Here is a 22401-nt window from a genome sequence, read left to right on the forward strand (position 1 = left end):
TGAAACATTTTCTAAAACAGACCATATTTTAGGCCACAAAACAAATCTTAGCAGATAAAAAAATAGAGGTAATGCCTTATATTCTATCAGATCATGATGAAATGAAATTAGAAATCAACAATAAAATAAAAAATAGAAACAGGAAAGACAGTAGAATGAATCAGACGTTACTATCTTATGTGAATATGTGATTATATGACCAACACATAGAGACTTTTGAATGACAAATGAATAACAGAAGAAATTAAGGGAGAAATTTTTAAAAAATCCTTAGAAGTAAATGAGAATAGTGATACAACATATCAAAATCTCTGTAACACTATGAAGGTGATTTTAAGAGGAAAGCTCATAGCATTGAGCTCATGTATTAAAAGAATAGAAAGATACAAAATAAATAATCTAACATTACATCTCAAGGGTCTAGAAAAAGAACAAACCATTAGAAGACAGGAAATAACTAAAATCAGAGCCAAAATCAAATGAAATTGAGGTTAAAAAATAATTTTAAAAAGATCAATTAAAAAGTTGGTTTGAAAGAACAAACAAAATTGATAAAACTCTTAGCCAAGCTAACCAAAACAGGGAAAAAATACAAGTTATTAAAATCCATGATGAAAAATGAAATATCACCACAGACATGACTGAAATACAGAGGATTATCAGAAACTATTTTGAAAATTTATATTCTAACAAGCTAGAAAATCTAGAAGATATTGACAAATTCCTAGAGACACATGACCAACCCAAACTGAATCAGGAGGATATAGAAAATTTAAATAGTTCAATTTCAAGTAATGAAATTTAAGAAGCTATAAAGGATGGAGCTGGAGAATATCATGCTAAGTGAAATAAGCCAATCCCCCCAAACCAAAGGCCAAATGTTTCTCTGATATGTAGATGCTAATTTCATAATGGTGGGGGAAGTTAGGGAAGAATAGAAGTATTTGGATTAGAAAAAGGGAAATGAAGGAAAGGAAGGGGGAATGGGAACAGGAAAGATAGTAGAATGAATATATTATCTTATGTGAATATGTGATTATATTACCAATTTAATTGTATGTCATGTACAACCAGAAAATGAGAAGTTATACCCTAAATCTGTATAATATGTCAAAATACATTCTATTATCATGTATAACTAATTAGAACAAATTTTAAAAATTGTGAAATTAAAAAAAAAAAGCCTGCCAACAAAGAAAAGCCTAGGATCAGATAGATTCTCAGCTGAGTTCTACCAGACCTTTAAAGAGAACTAATACCAATCCTCCTCAAATTATTCCATGAAATAGAAAAGGAGTGAAATTAATTATTTAAATTACTTTCTCCAAACTGATTTTATGACACAAGTGTTACCCTGACACCAAAATCAGACAATGACACATCAGGGAAAGAAAACTTCAGACCAAGAGTCCTAATAAACCATTGGCAAATCACATACAAAAACACATTAAAAAGATAGTGCACCATGACCTCATGGGTTTCATCCCAGGTATGCAAGATTGGTTCGAAATAAAGGAATCAATAAATGTAATTCACCACAAAAACAGACTTAAATACATATCCATTCATGTTTAAAACCTAGAAAAATTAGAGATAGAAGGAACACACCTAAACATTGTAAAGGTTACATACAACAACCTAAGGTCAACGTCATTCTGAATGGAGAAAAACTGAAAGCTTGTTTAAGTAATGAAACTGAAGAAGCCATCAAAAGCCTACCTTAGAGTTTTTTCCTCTAATACAGGAACAAGACAGGGATGCTCACTTTTACTACTTCTATTTAACGTAATCCTTGAAACTCTAGCCACAGAAATTAGGCAAGAGAAGGAAAATAAAGGGGTATGAATAGGAAAAGAAAAGCTCAAACTATCTGTTTGCCAAAGACATGACCCTATATTTAGAAGACCCCAAAAACTCCTAGAACTTGGCCAGGCGCAATAGCACATGCCTATAATCCCACAGATAAGGAGTTGAGGCACGAAGAACTTTGTGAGACCCTGTCTCTAAAGAAAATACAAATAGGTTGAGTGCCCCTGAGTTCTATCCCTGGTACCAAATAAGAAAAGAAACTTCTTGAATTCATAAATGAATTCAGCCTAGTAGCAAGATACAAAATCAACACCCATAAATCAACTGTATTCCTATATTCCAATAATGAATTTGCTGAAAAAGAAATTAGGAAAATGATCCCATTCATAACAGCATAAAATAAAATAAAATACTTGGGAATCAATCTAGCAAAAGAGGTAAAGGACTTCTACAATGAAAACTATAAAACACTTAAGAAATAAATTGAAGAAGACCTGAGAAAATAGAAAGACTTCCCATTTTCTTGGATAAGCATAAGTAATATTGTCAAAATGACCGTATTACCAAAAGTGTGATATAGAGTCCATGAAATTCCCATAAAAATTTCAATGATGTTCTTCATAGAAATAGAAAAAGCAGACATGAAATTCATTTGGAAAAACAAGAGGTCCCAAATAGCTAAAGCAATTCTTGGCTATAAATGTGAAACAGGAGGCATCACAATACCAGACCTTAAATTATACAACAAAGATATAGTAATAAAAATAGCATGGTATTGGCACTAAAACAGGCATGAAGACCAATGGAATAAAATAGAAGACACAGAGACAAAATATAGTTATCTCATAGTAGACAAAGGTACCAAAAACATACTTTGGAGGAAAAATAGTTTCTTTAGTAAATGGTGCTGGGAAAACGGGAAATCCATATGTAGAAGAATGAAATTTGACTCCTCTTCTCTCACCCTGCACAAAACTCAACTCAAAGTGGATGAAAGACCTAGTTTTCAGACCAGAAACCCTGTACCTGTTAAAAGAAAATGTAGGCCAAACATATCAGCTCAGAAACTCACTTCCTTAGCAAACCTCCTAAAGTCCAAGAAATAAAATAAAAGATCAATAAATGGGATGGCATCAAATTAAAAAGATTCTTCTCAGCAAAGGAATCAATCAAGAGTTTGAAATGAGAACTTACAGAATGGGAGAAAATCGTTGCCACCTGCACGTCAGATAAGGCATTAATATATATAGAACTCAAAAAACTTAACATAGAAAAAAATCCAATCAATAAATAGGCAAAGGAACTAAACAGATACTTCTCAAAAGAAGAAATATGACTGGTAAATAATATATGAAAAAATGTTCAACATTTCCAGCAATTGAGAAATGTAACTACACTGAGATTTCATCGCACTTGTCAGAACAGCAATGATCAAAAATATAAGTAATAATAAATGTTAGAAAGGATGTAGGAAAGAATACACTTAAACATTGTTTTGTGGGACTGCAAATTGGTGCAACCACTCTGGAAAGCAGTATGGAGATTTCTCAAAAAATGGTGGTTAGGAATGGAACCACTATTTTACCCAATTATCCCACTCAGTGTATATCCAAAGGATTTAAAATTACTATAGTGACTAGCATACTACAGTGACATAGCACATCAATGTTTATGGTAGCACAATTCACAATTTAGCTAAGCTATGGAGCCAACCTAGATGCCATTCAACAGATAAGTGATAAAGAAAATGTGGAATATATACACAGTGGAATATTACTCAGCCCATAAAGAAGAATGATTTTATGACATTTACCTGTAAATGGATGGATCTTGAGACTATCTTTCTAAGTGAAATAAGCCAATCCTCCCAAACCAAAGGTTGAATGTTTTCTCTGAGATACAGAAGTTAAACCATAACAAGGGTGGCAGAGATTAGTTCAATGGAGTAGACAAGGGGGAATGAAGGGGGGGGTGGGGAAAGGAAAGACAGTGGAATAAATCTGAGACAACTTTCCTATCTATATACATGAATATAACATAGTGAATCTCACCATCATGTATATCCATAAGAAATTAAATTTTTTAAAAATTGATTAATTAATAAATGAAATATGGGAGAGGGGAAGGAGAAGTATTGGGGTCTGAATTAGAACAAGACATATTCCATGCTTGTATAATTATGTCAAAATAGATTCTACTGTCATGTATACCTAAAAAGAACCAATAAAAAAGAAGTATATTATAAAGATTCAGCGTCCAGGCCCCCTCATAGCATCCTCACAACATATTTGAAAAGTGACATTTGTTAAAATAATAAACTACTGAAATAATGGAAGATCAAAGTCAAAGTTATTTCTCCAGCAACATAGTTTTATCCCCTTGGTGCTTTGGCATGGCTTGGGCAGAAGCTAAAGTGTGGATTCACTGTGAATCGCGGGAGCCCTCTGCCATAGATGCTATAGTGGATTGAAAGATGGAGAATTCCAATTATTTAAATATTAACATTCAGGAAGAAAACAAGAACATCAGAAACTTGGCAACTTCTAGAAGGAAACAAAGGGGAAACAGCCCTGTGCTGGGCTGCTGTGAACCCCCATTTAGATAACGTCTTCACTCTGCCCATGTTCCCATATCATACATTAGGTTACCCTGCTATGTATAAGTCACCTTCATCCTTCTAGGGCAATGAAACTCAGCACAAAGCTGCACCTGCTACATGGCATCCTCCTTATCCCACTCAGATTGTAACCATGTGCCCAATGATCTCCCTAGTTTGGGTGAACACCTTATTCTACCCTGAGCTGCCATTTCTGCCTATACATCCTTTTCACTATGGTCTCTGAAACTCTGATATGCATTGCCCTGCTGTTCAAGCACTCTTTTTCCCCCTGATTACACTCTGATACTCTATACTATCCCCTATGTGGATACATGCCTTGCATTATTCAAGGGCCAATGCTCTGTGGTGGTGGACTCCCAACTCATGAGAATACACTGTGTCTCTCTCAGGCTTTGACACTGGGTCACCCCTCCCCGCTATGTGGAAACCATCCTTACCCCACTCAGGCTCTGATACCTCAGTCTGGGCCAGAACCTCCTTCCTTTAGTTTTAGGGTTTCTGATAATATTGCCAAAACGTCTCTAGAAAGGTCCTAACTTTCTTACACTGTCAAAAGATAAGGGAGATTAATCTGGGGATAAAAATTCAGGATTTAAAATCAGAAAAACTGATTTGGGGTTAGAATTTATAACCTGTGGATAATTTTAGTCAAATCAGTTAGTCTCTTTCACTTCTAGTACTAGAATGTGTAAAACATGAGTAGTAACTAAGAATTGTCTTGAGGTTTTAATAAAAAAAAAAGTACCTGGCTATTTGAGAACTGAAAAAAATTCCAGTTACTTTTTAAAAAAATTTTTCTTAGTTGTAGATTGACCAATAACTTTATTTTATTTATTTTTTATGTGTGCTGAGGATCAAACCAAGTGCCTCACAAATGCTAGGCGAGCACTCTACCACTGAGCCACAATCCCAACCCCTCCAATTACTTTTAAATAAGATAACATGCAAAGTTCTATTTTCAGGGTTATTAATTAGCTGTGGCTCACTGGTATGGCAGAATATTGCAATTGTTAAGTATTGTGAATATCAATGATACCATTTCTTACTTTATGGTTTCTTACTTTATGGATATGAGGTGTCCCCAAAAAGTTCTTGTGTCAATGCAGGGATGTTTAGAGGTGAAACAATTACATTATAAAAGCTGTACTCTAATCAGTCCATCCAAATTTGAAGGAACTACTGTGCTGGATGGTAACTCTGGGCTATGGGAAGTAGCTGGAGGAGGTGTGTCACTAGGGCCACACCCTGGAAGGGTTCACCTTCCCTGCAGCACTGCATAGTGCCTCCCTCACCTACACCGCCTGCTTCCTGGCCTCCATGTCCTGAGTGGCTTGCCTCTGCCATGCTCTTCCACCATGATGTTATACCTCATCTTGGTCCCAGAAATATGGAGTCAGCCCACATGGACTGAAATCTTTGAAACTGAGCCCATAATAAACTTTTCTTTCTCTAAGTTGTTCTTATTGGGTGTTTTCGTCACAGCAACAAAAAACTAACACACCATTTTTTCCTACATTTCATATTCTACCTTTGCAAGTATTGCTATACATACCACACATGTAATGAGTCCCTGTATCTGCTTCTATCATAATGTAAATCTAGTAATTTCATTCTTTTACCACCTAAAAATTTTGAACTACTTCTTTCAGAGTCTGTTTTAATGTCTTTAACCTTTATAGATTCTTCCAAGCACCCCCATGTTGCCACAAATCATTTACATTTCCTTCAAATTAATTTTTACATTCCATCACTGTTTTCCCAACAAGAAAATGTAAAAATAAGTGTTTGTTCTATGCTTTACTAGGATTAGACCTGTTTTGTCCATCTGTGTATTCCCCAAGTCAAGCAGAGCATGCTGCATAGAGCATGACACCTTATATAAATATTTGTTGAATATTAGAATCAATTGTAAGAATTGTTATACATTTAATAACTATATTAATAATAAATAAGACTGTTGTATATGTACAATGTCATTGTCCAACATGATAGCCACCAGCCACTCCAATATGTCAAATAAGCCAAATCTGAACTGAAATATACTGCAGATATAAAATATATATCAGATTTCAGAACGTGAAGTACTTTATTAAATTTTTTTTATATTGATTATATGTCGAAGTAACACTTTTGTAATATTAATATATTAATTGCACCCATAGCTTACTTTTTTAAATGTGGCTACTAGAAAGTCTTCCTACCTTTCAGCACTGGGGATTGAATCCAGGTGTGCTTTACCACTGAGCACTTTTTATTTTACTTTGAGACAGGGTCTCAGCAAGTTGCCCAGGATAGCCCCGAACTTGCAATCCTCCTGCTTCAGTTTCCCAAACTGCTGAAATTAACAGGCATATTCCACCATGCCCAGCTGATAAAGTCATAATTTCAGGTCCTATTTCTACTGGACAGTGATATTCTAGAAGTTCCTGGGTTAATGATGGTAAACCAAGTGGTCAAAAGCTCGAGCACTAGACATATGGCCTCCTTAGATAAAGAATAGGAACTAAAAATCCTTGCATGATTCTAAAATTTTACCAATTAGAAAGATATGAGACCATTACACATGGATACCTTGGAGATATGAAAGAATGCAGGCATCTAAGAATAAGAATACATTGTTTTGGGGGCTGGGGTTGTGGCTCAGCAGTAGAGCTCTTGCCTAGCACATGTGGGGCGCTGGGTTCTATCCTCAGCACCACATAAAAATAAAATAAAGGTACTGTGTCCAACTACAACTAAAAAACAAACAAAAAATTAAAAGAATACACTGTTTTGGTGAACTGATTCTGTCTTTTAAAAATGTCTCTACACAACTCTAGAATGCTTCTCTAAAATTATAATGCCTGAAAAGAGGTGGTATAAAAAATGATACCAATTTCACTTGTTTTCTTTACAAACAACTCAACTATTCACTTCTTTACTCCAGTAGTTACAAATCCCATCTTTTAATTTTCCTTTATTTATGTGCTCTTTTCTCAAATCTGAAGTGTCTTTAGATTTAGAAAAATAAGCATTTAGTCAATTCTGTCATTACTAACCTGCATTTCATATTGCAGAGTCATGTGGAAGCACCAGGATCCCATTCCTACCACTGAAATGTAAACAAACAAACACAAATTAGCATAAAATTCTTTGGGAGTAACCAGAGTGACTTAAGACAATACGACATTTTCCAGCATTGAGTTGTTTTTTTTTTAATTTTTTAATATTTATTTTTTAGTTTTCAGTGGACACAACATCTTTATTTTATTTTTATGTGGTGCTGAGGATCAAACCCAGCATCCCGCACATGACAGGCGAGTGCGCTACCACTTGAGCCACATCCCCAGCTCAGCATTGAGTTTTTTTAAACAATTTTTTTAATATTTATTTTTTAGTTTTAGGTGAACACAATGTCTTTATTTTACATTTATGTGGTGCTGAGGATCAAACCCAGTGCCTCACGCATGGTAGGCAAGCACTCTACCACTGAGCCACAATCCCAGCCCCAGCATTGAGTTTTAAGGAAAACAAAGTGTATAAAATCTTGTGGTAAGATATAGCTGACTCTGGATATGTTCTGTTGAGAGCCACAGCCGAAGGGGCCCCAGTAAACTTCCAGCTGCCAGCAAACTTCCAGCTGCCGGCTGATGATTGGCTCACAGCGGCCCCAGCAACATCTAGCTGATTGGCTCCTCGGCCCCAGCAACATCTAGCTGATTGGCTCCTCTGCGGTGATGCTCATTGGGCTGTTTCCCTGCCCTTTCAGACCACGGAGCTGCTCATTGGGGGACTTTTTTGGCTCCGCCCACGTGACCCAGCCAATCGGCCTCAAGAGCAGGAGGATTGTGGGAGGTGGAGAGAAGCTTGTGTGGGAGAGAGAGGCTTGTGGAAAGCCGGTGGTGGCAGTTGAGGCTCTGAGGGTTTTTCCTGAAAGGCTGTTTTGTTTGGCGTGTGTGGTTCTAAAAATAAAGTTAGTTTCTTTTGACAAGTGGCTCCTGATTGTGCCCAGCCAGACTGCGGCAATGTTCAATAATTGAAATTTCATATAGAAGAAAATGAGTACAATATAAGTGCTTTTAAATTCCCCCCACTATGTGATTTACTAGATTAACAACATCCCATTATTCATAAATGGAATATTATAAAATGTGTTACTGGATGCTCAGGATAAGCTTTAAATGTGCACAGCTAGTTTAGTACTCTTCAGTACTACTTTGCACTTCTGATCCAAACAGCTGAGCTGTATGCTTAGAGTAAGGGCCAGTCAATTATGCTTGCTCCCAAATCTGCTAATGACGTGGTATTATCAGTAATACAAACTACAAAAAGAGAGCTTCTATTTCTAAAAGAACAATTTTTAAATGCTTAAAACACATTCTACAAAAGTGAGTTGCTAATAAAAATTTCTATTGAAGTGGGTATGTGTTAGATACCTAACAAAGATTGGGAAACAATGGTAACCATCTAAAAAGATACTGTATTCATGTCTCAAGTTCTCCCCAAGTTTCTCCATTTTAAGTAAATTATTATTAAGTTAAATAAACTATTGTCTTATTAAACTTACTATCTTTTAGCAACTATTATCACGTAAACTATTATCATGTTAAGAGTTTTTTAAATGTTGGATTTTTAACAAGAAAGACTAAGTAGAATTAAATTTAGTCCCATATTCAAAGGTCATGCCCTTTATCAAATAATAAGATTATACAACTAGGAGGTTTTCAAGATGGAGGAATAGAGGAGGTCACTTTTCTGTCTGCTCCATGGAGTGAAACTAAGAAAGCAGACAGGCAGCTTCTCAGCAAGGTGGGTGAACAAAAAAAAAGAGTAGGGGAACTTTACTGGAATTTAAAACTGGGCATTAAAAGAAGAACAGGGACTCAGGAGGTTGATATAAAAATAAGGAAGAAATACCCAGCAGCACAATCACTGCTGCAGGAAGCACCAGCCAGAGCAATCCCTCTGTGAGCACAGTGGAAGGACAAAGGAATTAAAGGAACCCAAATTTTGGGGAGGCCCTAGCCATGTCTGGGCACAAAGTGTTAAGAGATCAAAGACATTGCCTAGCAAACCTGAAAGATGTGCTGCACAATATCTGCATGTGGGTAAAGAAGCTGCCATATCCTAGGAGGCATGAGGAAGACAAAGGAAGGAACTATTTCATAGCTGCTGCATGGGGGCCAGCAGCTGATGGGGTTGATTCCTGGCAAACCGAGTTTGGATGGGGTTGATTCCTGGCAAACAGAGTTTGGCCTGAAATACAGGCATGGTTAACACACAATGCATGACACAGAATGTGCTTAACTGACCAGGAGAAAATCAAACTTGGAAAGGTTTACACAGGGTTTAAGTGGTTGTTGAAATCCACCTGTCTCTACCCCTCCGCCTCTATTCCAACTGCTTGCAGAACCAGCTGGGAGAGATAGATGCAACTGGCTTGGAACTCAGAAGGGCAGAGGCAGGAGAGATTGTTTGAAGACTGAAGCCAAGACCAGGAAACATGAGGTCTGAAGGTGACGTAAGGGACTAAGAATTGGGTCTCCCACCACATGAATCCCTGGGGTACAGTCTTTCAGCATGGACCAGCAAGTACTGGTTGCTGGAGGTGCACTGATTTAAAAATCTCCAGACCAACAGGCATTCAGCAAAGAGCCTGGAACCCATCCTAGCCTAAACCCTGCCTCAGAAATTCTGCCTAAAAGATTACCTCCCTTACTTCAGCAATCCAGAGGGTGGAGCATCACACTCCAGAAGATACCATCTAAAACTGCTGGGAAGAGAAGCTGAGAATAATTTGAACTCCAACAGAAAGTTCTTTAACTTTCATCAAGATCTTTTTTTTTAATTATTCTTTTTCTGTTTAATTGTGACCTTAATGGTACATGGACATTTATACATATTCATATTTGTTTTTTTCTCATTTCTAGTATTTATGAAGCCAGTTATTTTTCATGGTTTAGGTTTTTTGTTGTTGTTTGTTTGCTTGTTTGTGTGTGTGTGTGTGTGTGTGTGTGTGTGTGAACTAGGATGTTTGATTAGTATATGTTAGTTTTTCATTTTTATTTTAAAAATTTTTAAAAATTTTTACTTTATATATATACATATATTTTTTCTCCTGTTTCCCTTGATTCTCTCTTTTCTTCTGTTAACAGCCAATCTCTATTGTTCTGTCTTACACTCTTCCTTTAATCTTTTACTTATTTTTATCCTCTCCTCCCTCCTAATCATCAGCTCCTGTATCACTTCTATTCTCTCCCTGTCCACTATTTGAAATTATAAACCCTGTTGCAAACTTGCTGTTTTTATTGTAGGTAATAACTGATCATATCATTTCTGTTTATTGTGATAATTAACATTGTAGATGTCATAGTAGGAACAATTTGGTTTAATACTGCATATTGTTTACATTGGTTGCTGTTATTTGTCTCCCCTTAAATAGTGAGGTACTGAAAACCTTCAGGAACACTATAAATCCACAGGGTAGAAACTCTATTGCCTTAGATCCATACTGTTAGATGGATAGATGCATAAACAATTTCAAAAAGCAAGGGAACAAACTGTCCCAAACAAACCAACATTCCAATAACAGAATCCATTGACACCACAAAAGAAGAAATGCCAGTGAAGGAGTTTAGAATGTACATAATTACACTGATCTGGGAAGTAAAGGATGGTATAAGAAATGAAATGAGAGAGAAAATACAGGAAGTGAAAGATAACTTCAATAAAGAGGCAGAGATTCTGAAGAAAAAGCAAAAACAAAAAAAAAAACAAGCAGAAATCCTCAAAATGAAGGAAACAATAAACCGAATTAAAAATTCAATAGAAAGCATCACCAACAGACTAGATCACTTGGAAGACAACTTCAGGCAATAAAGACAAAATATATAATCTTGAAAATAGAGTTGACCATGGAGAGAATATGTTAAGAAACCAAGAACAGAAATTCCAAGAACTATGGAATAACGTGAAAAGACCAAATTTAAAATTTATTGGGCAGCGGAGCACAACAGACACTAGTATGGCAATATGTAAATCAATGGATGTGTAACTGATGTGATTCTGCAATCTGTGTATGGGGTGAAGGTGGGAGTTCATAACCCACTTGAATCAAAGTGTGGAATATGATATGTCAAGAAATTTGTAATGTTTTGAACAACCCACAATAAAAAATTTAAAAAAATAAATAAATAAAATAAAATTTATTGGGATAGATGAAGGTACAGAGGTACAAACCAAAGGAATGCACAAGCTTTTCAATAAAATAATATCAAAATTTTTCCCAAATCTCAAAAATGAAATGAAAAATCAAATACAAGAGACTTAGAGGACACCAAATATACAAATTACAACAGACCCACACCAACACACATTATAATGCAAATGCCTACCATACAGAATTAAAGACAGAATTTTAAAGACTGTAAGAGAAAAATATCAGATTACACATAGGGGGAAACCAATTTGGATCTCAGCTGATTTCTCAACACAGACCCTCAAAGCTAGGAGGTCCAAGCTTTTAAAGAAAATGAATGCAAACCAAGAATCCTATTATCCAGCAAAATGAAGCTTCATATTTGAAGATGAAATAGAAACCTTCCATGATAAACAAAAGTTAAAAGAATTTGCAACTAGAAAGCCTGCACTACAGAACAATCTCAACAAAATAGTACATGAAGATGAAATTTAAAAAAAAAGTGAAAACCAATAAACAGAGGAACTACACTAAAGGAATAGTTGATCAAAGGAGAAACAAAATCAAATTAAAAACTAGAAATAAACCACAATGACCAGGAATATAAATCATATCTCAACAATAACCTTGAGCATTAATGGCCTAAATTCATCAATCGAAAGACAAAGACTGGCAAACTGAATTAAAAAACAAGACCCAACAATATGCTGTCTCCAAAAGACAGACCTCATAGGCAAAGACACCCAGACTGAAGGTGAAAGGATGGGAAAAAACATATTGCTCACATGGATCATGGAACAAGCAGGAGTTCTATTCTCATATCAGAAAAAGGGGATTTTAAGTCAAAGTTAATCAGAAGGGACAAAGAGGACATTTCATACCACTTAAGGGAATTTATACATCAACAAGACATAACAATAGTAAATATTTATGCCATCCAAATTAAAGCATCTACGTACATCAAACAAACCCTTCTCAAACTCAAGAATCAAATAGACCACAACAAGATAATACTGGGTAACTTTAACACGCCTCTATCACCACTGGATAGATCCTCCAAACAAAAACTAAATAAAGAAGTTATAGAAGTAAAAAATACAATTGATGATTTAGGCTTAACAGCATATACAGAATATTTCATCCATCAAAGACTGAATACACATTCTTCTCAACAGCATACAGATTCTTCTCTAATATAGACCAGGTTATGTAAATGATCACATATATTGGTATACAATTGTAATATTACCATAATATATTTTTAGCATCTGTAAGGTTATTTTGATAGCTCCTTTCTATTGATATTAATTTTGTGTTCTTGCTTTTTCTTGATTAGACTTGTTTATTTTTAACCAAATTTTAGCTATATAATTTTTTCTCTATTTCATATATTTCTGCTCCTACTCTTATTTTTTCTTTCCTACTACATCATTTGAAAATAATTTGATTGTTATTCTAGCTTCCTTCTGATACAAGTACTTTAAGTTAAAAATGTTACCTGCGTACTGTTTGATCCAAGAGATCCTGATATTTTAAGCTTTTATTATCACTTAGTTCAGAGTATTTTTTATTTACTTTTTTTGTGATTTCTTTCTTAACCACTGAGATATTTATAAGTGTACCATTTAATTTTGAAAAAGTTGACATATGGGAGTGGGGTTATAATATATCTTAAGGTGATTGATTTCCAATGTAATAAATCATGGAGAAAACAGTCTGCATGATTTAAAATTTTAAAAAGTAATAGAAATGCTTTTTATACTGATTGTATTGTTTACATACATGTTAAAACTAAATAAGCTGTTATACTTCAAATATGTGCATTCTATTGTACTTCAATTTTACCTCAATAAAGCTATGGAAAAAATATCATACAACTATATGTCTTGACAAAAAATGAAACTTTTAAGATTTTATATATTTTCAGTACTTCAGTTACAACTTAAAAAAAAAAACCTGAACGAATATCAGCGCCTATAACATCGAATCATAGAAAAGTTCTCTGAAGAAGTCCAGTTCAGCATTGACTGAGCACTTTCTACTTGCCAAAGAGTTATAGATCCTGAGTACAAAGAGAAGATCCAGTCATTAATGAATGACTTAATGAATCATGTAATCTTAGTGGAGAAGACAGAAACACAGAAGTTATCAGAACATGGAGACAAGTGTAGAGTATCAGGGGAACACAGAGAAGAGACACTTGTGAAGGAAATCAGAATGCAAGAACCAATGGCAGAGGCAACACTTAAGGACACACAGGAGTTAGCCCAATGAACATGCTGAACAGGGTGTTATCAAATAATTTGTATAAAATTTCAAACTATTTGTTATTCTTGCTTTTAAAAATATCATTGTATACATTGTTATCACGTTATTTTTACTTCTCAAAATGAGATGGGGGAAATGGTTACTGCACTCATTTCACTAGAGCAATCATGAAATAGGCTGGGTAGTGTTTTATCTCAAAAGGAAAAATCAGAAGTTACAAACGTGGATAAATTATCTAATGGTAGGGAAAAAAACCCTAAGAACTATTTTGATCTAAACCTGTTTAAAATGCTCTCATTACTGTTAAATTATATATCATTAAAAGTCTGATTTGGGGGACTGGGATTGCAGCTCAGTGGTACAGCACTCACCTAGCATGCGTGAGACACTGGGTTTGATCTTTAGCAACCCACAAAAATAAAATAAAGGTATTGTGTTCACCTGAAACTAAAAATGCATATATTTTTTAGAAATCTAACTTTTTTAGGTCTCAATAATTTATTTCCTTTCAATAATCTGGGCAACACATAAAATAGTACTCTGCTAGAAAATGTATTCTGGTGGCTATTCTGAGGTTTCAATTCCTTTCAAGGGAGAGCAGCACTAGGTTTACTTCTTCATTTTATTTCCATTTCTTTTAAAAATTACTCTGCTACAACTGATATTTCTATACATTTAGAAAGCAAAGAGATGTAATAGGATAGCACAGCATTACCTTTGTTCATACAATATTTTATATTTTGTCCCTTTAAAGCAAACCACCAATTTTTGCTAAATTTTTGTTTATCAACTTTATTGAGATATTCACCTACCATAGAATTCATTTATTTAATGTGTACAATTCAATGGTTTTTAAATATGGAGTTATGTAAATATCACCTCACCTAATTTTATAACATTTTCATCACTCCCCCCCCAAAAAATCCATTTATAAGTCATAATTTTTTTTCTATAAACTTCTCCAGCCTTAGAGAATCATTAATCTACTTTCTGTCTCTATAGATTTGCCTATCTTAATAAAGCAAAGTTGTTAGAAAACTACACACACATCTACACATGTATCTAGGCATTAACATACTCGGTTTTGCATTTAAAAAACATCAGTCCTATTATGTTGCAGAGCCCATCCTTGGACCTACATGGAGGAATGCTTAACTTGTTCATTGTGCAGTAGGGAAGTCCTAACATAGAATACTATGTTTTGGGACAAAGTGCTGTCAGAACACTAGCAAGCACTATTTCCTTGCTCCTTTGACAAAGAATTATTCCCCTGTTGGTGCAAGGTCAGCCTACGTGGCAGTTTCTTGACTCTGGGTATCTGGACTTCTGTAAGATAGGTTGTGTATCACCTCTGGTCTATCATGACAGTTATGTATAAATTGGCACATACCCACTATAAAAGCTATTTTTGCTGTGCAATAAAACAGACGCTGTTCTCTGAAACTATCTCCAGAAGGGTTTCTCAGAGCCCTCAAGCTCCCCACAGTTGATGCTGGAAGGGCAGGCCCCCTCAGCACTGTTACAATAAAGGAAAATGTCTAAAGAGGTAGTTTCGCAACTTGATAGCAGAAATATTTTTACGCAACACACACACACACACACACACGTTTACAAATTATATATGTACTGTGGTGCCAATATACATATTTAAAAACCTAAAAAACATAAATTTAGAAAAATAAAGAAGACATATACAAATAAAAGTTAAAGAGGTGTTCCTGCATCCCAACAGATAATCCTTCTTATTCCTGGAGGTGCAAGCATCCTACATGTTTTTTTTTTTGGGGGGGGGGCGGTTACCAGGAATTGAACTCAGGGGCACTCGACCAATGAGCCATATCCCTAGCCTTATTTTGCATTTTGTTAGAGACAGGGTCTCACTGAGTTGCTTAGTGCCTCACTAAATTGCTGAGGCTGGCTTTGAATTCTCGATCCTCCTGCCTCTGCCTCCTCAGCCGCTGGGATTATAGGCGTATGCCACAGCACCAGGCCCTATATGGTTTTTATTTTGTTTTCATTTCATTTTATTTTTGGTACTAGTGATGGAACCCAGTGGCTCTACCACTGAGCTATATATCTCAGTCTCACTAACTTGCTGAGATTGGCCTTGAACTTGAAATTCTCCTGCCTCAACATCCTAAAAATGCTGATATTTTGCGTATGCTACTGTACCCAGTTTATTTGGCTAGTATAAATAGTAAAGCATAAATTCCTTGAAAGGCATAGGTGGGGCTTCCTCATCTGGTTCTACCCATTTCTTCTTCTGCAACCTATAGTTCAATCACATCATACTGCTTTCTGTCTCTGGCCTCACAATGTCAACCCTAGTCTAGATTAGTGTAGTGAGCTCCTGTTCTACTCATATTGACCAATTTTTAACATTTTGCTAATTTTTTTCTGAGTCATTTATGAGTAAAATGGCTACATCATGTCCTTTTACTCTTAATACTTCAGTGTGTATCCATATTGTTACCTCCTAAGTAAAATCCTCTCTGCTTCCTTTTTATTTAAGTCTATCATACAAGGAATCTCAGAAATAATGTTTGACTGAGTCAGTTGTTATCAGCTTTTGGTGTACACTGGCTTTACCTATATGGCTTTATAAATGCCAGGCCAGTTCAGACAGTCCTGATTCAATGTGTGTCTGTTACTTGTATTTTAAGGATATGTCAATGATTCTGTTGCATATTAAAAGCCAAAGATTACTGTTAGATTCTAAGGTTCCTAAAGGAATATATATATATAGTGCTTTTAAAATTTTTGCATCAAATAGTAGCACTATGCATGATACTTTGTATGTTCTATCTCCAAACATTTCAAAAGTCCTACAAGCCCCAATAAAATTCACCATTATTCCCATTTTGTGTAGCAAAAAAGCAATGCTCAGAAAGGTTAATTAACTAAGGTCACATAACTGGTAAGAGGCAGAAATAAGATTAGAAACAAAGACTGTCTGGCCCTAAAGTTCTTTTCTACATTTCACTGCCCTTGGGAGCAAAGAAATTTTAAAATTTTGGTAAGATTGGGGGAGTGGCCAAAAATTTGAACTTTTATTTAGACTCTCTTGGTGTGCCATGCTTCCATGAGGTAATAAGTCCAGGTGAGATGGGCATAATGTCACACTGCTGAGATGCTGAGGCAGGAGAATTTCGAGTTCAAAGCCAGCCTCAGTAATGGCAAGGCTGCTAATAAGCAGCTCAGTGAGACCCTGTCTCTAATAAAATACAAAATAGGACTGGAGATGTGGCTCAATGGTTGAATGCCCTTGAATTCAATCCCTAATACCAAAAAAAAAAAAAAAAATCCAGCTGAGAAAACAGTAACAAAAAACTAGGTCTCAGTTACTGAAGACAAGAGGCAGATTCTAGAAATCACAAGGATAGAACCTAAATATTTGGCAAATGGAACTCCAAAGAGGAGGAGAGTCTAATTTTCAGATATATTTGTATGTAAAAATTTTTAAGCCATTTATGATACATCCTTTTGATTTTATCAGTATATATTCTAGATCCTTAATAGAGGACTGTCAAGCATGAAACTGGTTTTGTGCCCAGGATCTAAGAAACCCGCAAAAGAAACAAGGGCAGGAGGTGGTTTGCAAAGGGAAGGGAGAAATAAACTAGGATGCTTGAAATCAGCTCCCTAATGTAAACTAAATGGAGGAAACTCAGCTGTATCTCTACATTTCATTCCACAAGTAATCAAAGAAGAGTTCAGAAAGAATTTTGGACATTTCCTCTCCAATCAGTGATTAAGAGATGGCCATATAAGTAGCTTGGTAGAATTACCTAAGGCAGAAAGTGTGACAAATTCCTTGATTTTCTGTTTTATTGACTGTTTCATTACTAAGTATAATTGCTAAGATTTAAAAAAATATTAGTCCAGTATGCAGTATTCTAAAGCATCCACTCAATTTCTCCTTAATAGGAAATATAATATTAAGATCCTTCCAGATGATGCTGATCTAGTCTGGCAGTGACAGGTATGATCACATGAATTCAATTAAGGCTGCTCTATGTAAAGACTTTCCAGTGGTCCTCTTCTTAGTAAAATGACTTTGCATCGCTGACATTTTTCCTTCTTGAACTTTCTATTTCAGATAAAGAAATAAAAACTTTTTAGACTTTTTTTCCTACTCCACTGTTGATGTTGTGATTGTTTTATAACTTATTTCTTGTTACCCATTACCTATTCATTTAGATAACTGCATAACTAGATTTTGTTGTTTTTGCTTATTTATTTGCATTAATCTCCCATCACTTTAACATTAAACTCTCTAGGGACAAGGACCTTGTCTTTGTTTTTTAATTGACCTAATTTTATCTTTTTCTTATTAGATCTTAATGGTTATACACAGATAATAGTTGGGTTCATTCTGACAAACTCAGACATGCCTGGAAATTGATTTCAGTTCATAATTATTCCTTTTCCTCAGGTCCTCCCCTCCCTCTCTCTTTCCTCTACTCTACTAGACTTCCTTTCACTCATCTATTAATTTGTATTTGATTGGTTCTTTACATGATCTTATCCTTCCCTCCTCCTTTCCTTTATTTTACTCTAGCTTCCACATATGAGAGAAGACATTCAACCTTTGAGTTTCTGAATTTGGCTAATTTCACTTAGCATGATATTCTCAATTTTCATCCATTTAATGGCAAATGCCACAATTTCATTCTTCTTAATAGCTGAGTAGAACTCCATTATACACATAAATGCCACAATTAATCCATTTATCTATTGATAGACATCTGGGTTGCTTCCATAATTTAGCTGTTGTCAATTGTGCTGCTATAAACATTGATGTGGCTTTGTCACTGTAATATGTTGATTTTAGAGCTTTGGGAAAATATCCAGGATTGGGATAGCTGGGTCATATGGTGGTTCCATTTCAAGTTTTTTGAGGAATATCCATACTACTTTTCAGAGTGGTTGTACTAATCTGTAGTCCCATCAACAATGCATGAGTGTCACTTTCCCCCCACCTTCTCACTAGTATTTATTATTATTTGTATTCTTGATAACTGTAGAATTGACTGGAGTAAGATAAAATCTTTTTTATTATTTTTTTAATATATTTTAGTTATAGGTGGACACATATATTTATTTTTTATTTTTATGTGGTGCTGAGGATCAAGTCTGGTGCCTCATGCATGGTAGAGCTCTACCTCTGAGCCACAACCCTAGCTCTTATTATTTATTTTAATTAGGTATATACGACAGCAGAATGCATTTTAATTCATTGTACACAATAGCAGCACAACTTTTCATTTCTCTAGTTGAACATGATATAATGTCGATATGTACAGTCATACATGTACCTAGCAGAATGATGTCCATCTCATTCCACCATCTTTCCTGCCCCCAAGCACTCTCCCTAACCCTCCTTTCCCTTTGCCCAAAGTTCCTCCATTTTTCTCATGCCCCCCACCCCCTTTATGGATCAGCATCCACTTAGCAGAGGGAACATTCGGACTTTGGTTTTTTGGAATTGACTTAATTTGCTTAACATGATATTCTCCAATTCCATCCATTTATAAGCAAATGCCGTAATTTTGTTCTCTTTTAATGCTGAGTAACATTCCATTGTGTATATATACCACAGTTTCTTTATCCATTCATCTATTGAAGGGCATCTAGATTGCTTCCACACTTTAGCTGCTATGAATATTGATAAGATAAAACATTAAGAGTGTTTTTGATTTGCATTTCCCTTATTGCTAAGAGATGTTGAACATATTTTCATATATTTGTTGGCCATTGTTTCTTCTTTTAAGAAATGTCTGTTTAAGAGGGCATTAACTATGGCCCTTGGGTCTAATCTGGTTGGTTCATGGCCTTTGCGCTAAGAATGACTTTTACATTTTTAAAAGCTAACATTTTCAAATTATTCACATACTACATAATATTATTAATGTTGCTTCGTAGTCAGGAAAACCTAAAATATTTAGCATCTAGACCCTTAAGAAAAAAAAATTGCTGACCCTTTTTCTAGAGAAACTCTCATAACTAGGGAAATTTGTACAGTAATGCTCATAAGCATTATTGTTAACAATAATAGAAAAATGGAGACTTTTAAAATATCCATTAACAAGCAAGTAGGATATAAAATATTTTGCTAGACTATTATAAGCAGGGAAACAAATGGACACAAACTTTGCATTGTAAAGAGATAAATTTTCAGTACTGTACAATGTAATAAAGGTGTTACAATATGTTTCCGTTTATATGGAGTTTAAAAATCATGAAATATAAAACTATTTACAAATATACATACACTTTCTGTGAAGCCACAAAAATATGCATGAAAAAAATAAAGACAATTTTACCATCTTTTTCTATGAAATGAAGACAGGGGCAATTTAGGTAGAATAAACATGTTGCTTAAACCATCTCTGTTACATATGATTCCAAGTTACATTTCCCAAGACTAAGGATCTGAAATTGATATGTTGCTATTCATTAAATGCATGGTTTTTGTTTGATTTAAAAAAAAAAAAGTCTGTTTAGGCACGCCTGTAATCCCAGTGGCTTGGGAGGCTGAGGCAGGAGGATCACAAGTTCATAGTCAGCCTTAGCAACTTACTGAGACCCTGTCTCTAAATACAATTTTTTTAAAAGGGCTGTGGAGTGGCTCAGTGGTTAAGTCTGTTTAGCCTTTGGACCATTTTTGATTGGGTTATTTGCTTTTTTGGTGCTAAGTTTTTTTGAGTTCTTTATTATTCTGGATTTTAATCTCTTGTCAGAGGAGCAGCTGGCAAATTTTTCTCCCATTCCTTAGGCTCTCTCTCCACATGCTTAATTGTTTCCTTTCTAGTGCACAAGTTTTCAAACTAGATTGTTAAGGTCTGTAAACAAGTCAAGATGACACCTGGCATTTTGCCAGAGGGAGTGGTTTGTGAAGTAACGCCAGTGAGCCATTAAGTGTGCAGATTCCTTATTGGTTGACTGCTGTATCTGGTTTCTGTTAATTAACATAAGCTGTGTGGAATGTATATATACCCCTCCTGTCCTACAATAAACGGCTCCCACTCCTGCTGTATCAATGTACACAAGTTGCTCATCACCCCCCGGCTATTTTGCTGCAGCCGGACTGCGGCACTAGATGGCATCCCACTTATTAATTCTTGGTTTTATTTCTTGAGATTTAAGATTCTTGTTAAGGAAGTCGGTGCCAGCATCAATATGAACTGAATATTAACTCTATGTTTTCTTCTAGTAGTTGCAACATTTCTGGTCTAATTCCTAAGTCTTTGATCCATTTGATTTTACTTTTTGAGAGATAGGGATCTACTCTCATTCTTCTACACATGATTTTATGTTTTCTCTAATTTATGTTTTTGGCAACTTTGTCAAGTATCAGATGGCTGTAATTATGTGGCATTATCTCTGTTTTTTTCCCCCCTATTCTATTGGTCTTCATGTCTGTTTTGATGGCAATACTATGCTGTTTTTGTTACTATAGCGCTGTAATATAATTTGAGATCTGGAATTGTGATGTCTCCTACATTGCTATTTTTGCTCAGTACTGCTTTGGCTATTCTGGGTCTCTTATTCTTCCAAATGAATTTAAGGATTGCTTTTTCTATAAAAGTGTCACTGGTATTTTGATGGGGAGTGCATTGATGCTGTATATTGCTTAAGTACCTACTCATTTTTAAACTTATTTGTCTGTTTCCTCTGCTACATCATCAGCTCCAATAGTTTGAGAACTATACCTAGCACATAATAGTGTCTTGGTAAAAATTTATTGGAAAAATTTTTAAATGAATAAATTCTTAATGAATCTGACACCAAGCCAGGACAAAATGGTCCTCATAAATTTACTAAAAGTCTGTCACTAAAATACTTCTCCACAAAGCCAAAATCCCCAATTTTTTCTGCAAAATATTCCTCAATTCCAAAAAAACAAAACCCTAATAGTTAAGCAGTTAGTATGTACTATGTAGAGTGATATTAAGTGTAATCACAAAAGCAAGAATAAGGTTTAGAAGTAACTGTTATTTTTTCCAACTTTGGGAGATGAGAATAGAGGAATTGTTAAGTTAGCAAAAACATTCTTCTATCATCACTGTCTACTTCTGTTTCTACCTTTATTTACTTCAAACCTCTTGCTCAAAAGATCACATGGTATACTATTATACAGACTGTCGGTCTCAATAACTTTTTTAAATTTACATATGACAGTGGAATGCATTTACAATTCCTATTACACATATAGAGCACAATTGTTCATATCTCTGGTTGTATACAAAGTATATTCACACCAAATTGTGTCTTCATACATGTACTTTAGATAATGACGTCCTTCTCATTCTACCATCATTTCTAACCCCATGCCCCCTTCTCCTTCCACCCCTCTCTTCCCTATCTAGAGTTCGTCTATTTCTCCACAGTTCCCCCTGCCTACCCCACTATGAGTCAGCCTCCTTATATCAGAAAGAAAATTCGGCATTTGGTTTTTTGGGATTGGCTAACTTCACTTAGTATTATCTTCTCTGACTCTATCCATTTACCTGCAAATGCCATG

At 35.2% G+C, this 22401-nt stretch overlaps 1 protein-coding gene across 5 annotated transcripts in view; it reads right to left on the reverse strand.

Annotated features, from left to right (window-relative positions):
* The window catches only part of Acer3 (alkaline ceramidase 3), a 180229-nt gene that overhangs the window by 61941 nt on the left and 95887 nt on the right, over nucleotides 1-22401 (reverse strand). For all 5 annotated transcript variants that reach the window (XM_015477382.2, XM_048788019.1, XM_048788018.1 and 2 more), the window contains one exon: nucleotides 7468-7520. In XM_015477382.2, coding sequence (XP_015332868.1) covers nucleotides 7468-7520 — 53 coding nt within the window. The remainder of the gene's footprint in view (nucleotides 1-7467; nucleotides 7521-22401) is intronic.

The sequence above is a fragment of the Marmota marmota genome, unplaced genomic scaffold (genome assembly GCF_001458135.2).
Source record: "Marmota marmota marmota unplaced genomic scaffold, marMar, whole genome shotgun sequence".
Classification (NCBI taxonomy): Eukaryota; Metazoa; Chordata; class Mammalia; order Rodentia; family Sciuridae; genus Marmota; species Marmota marmota.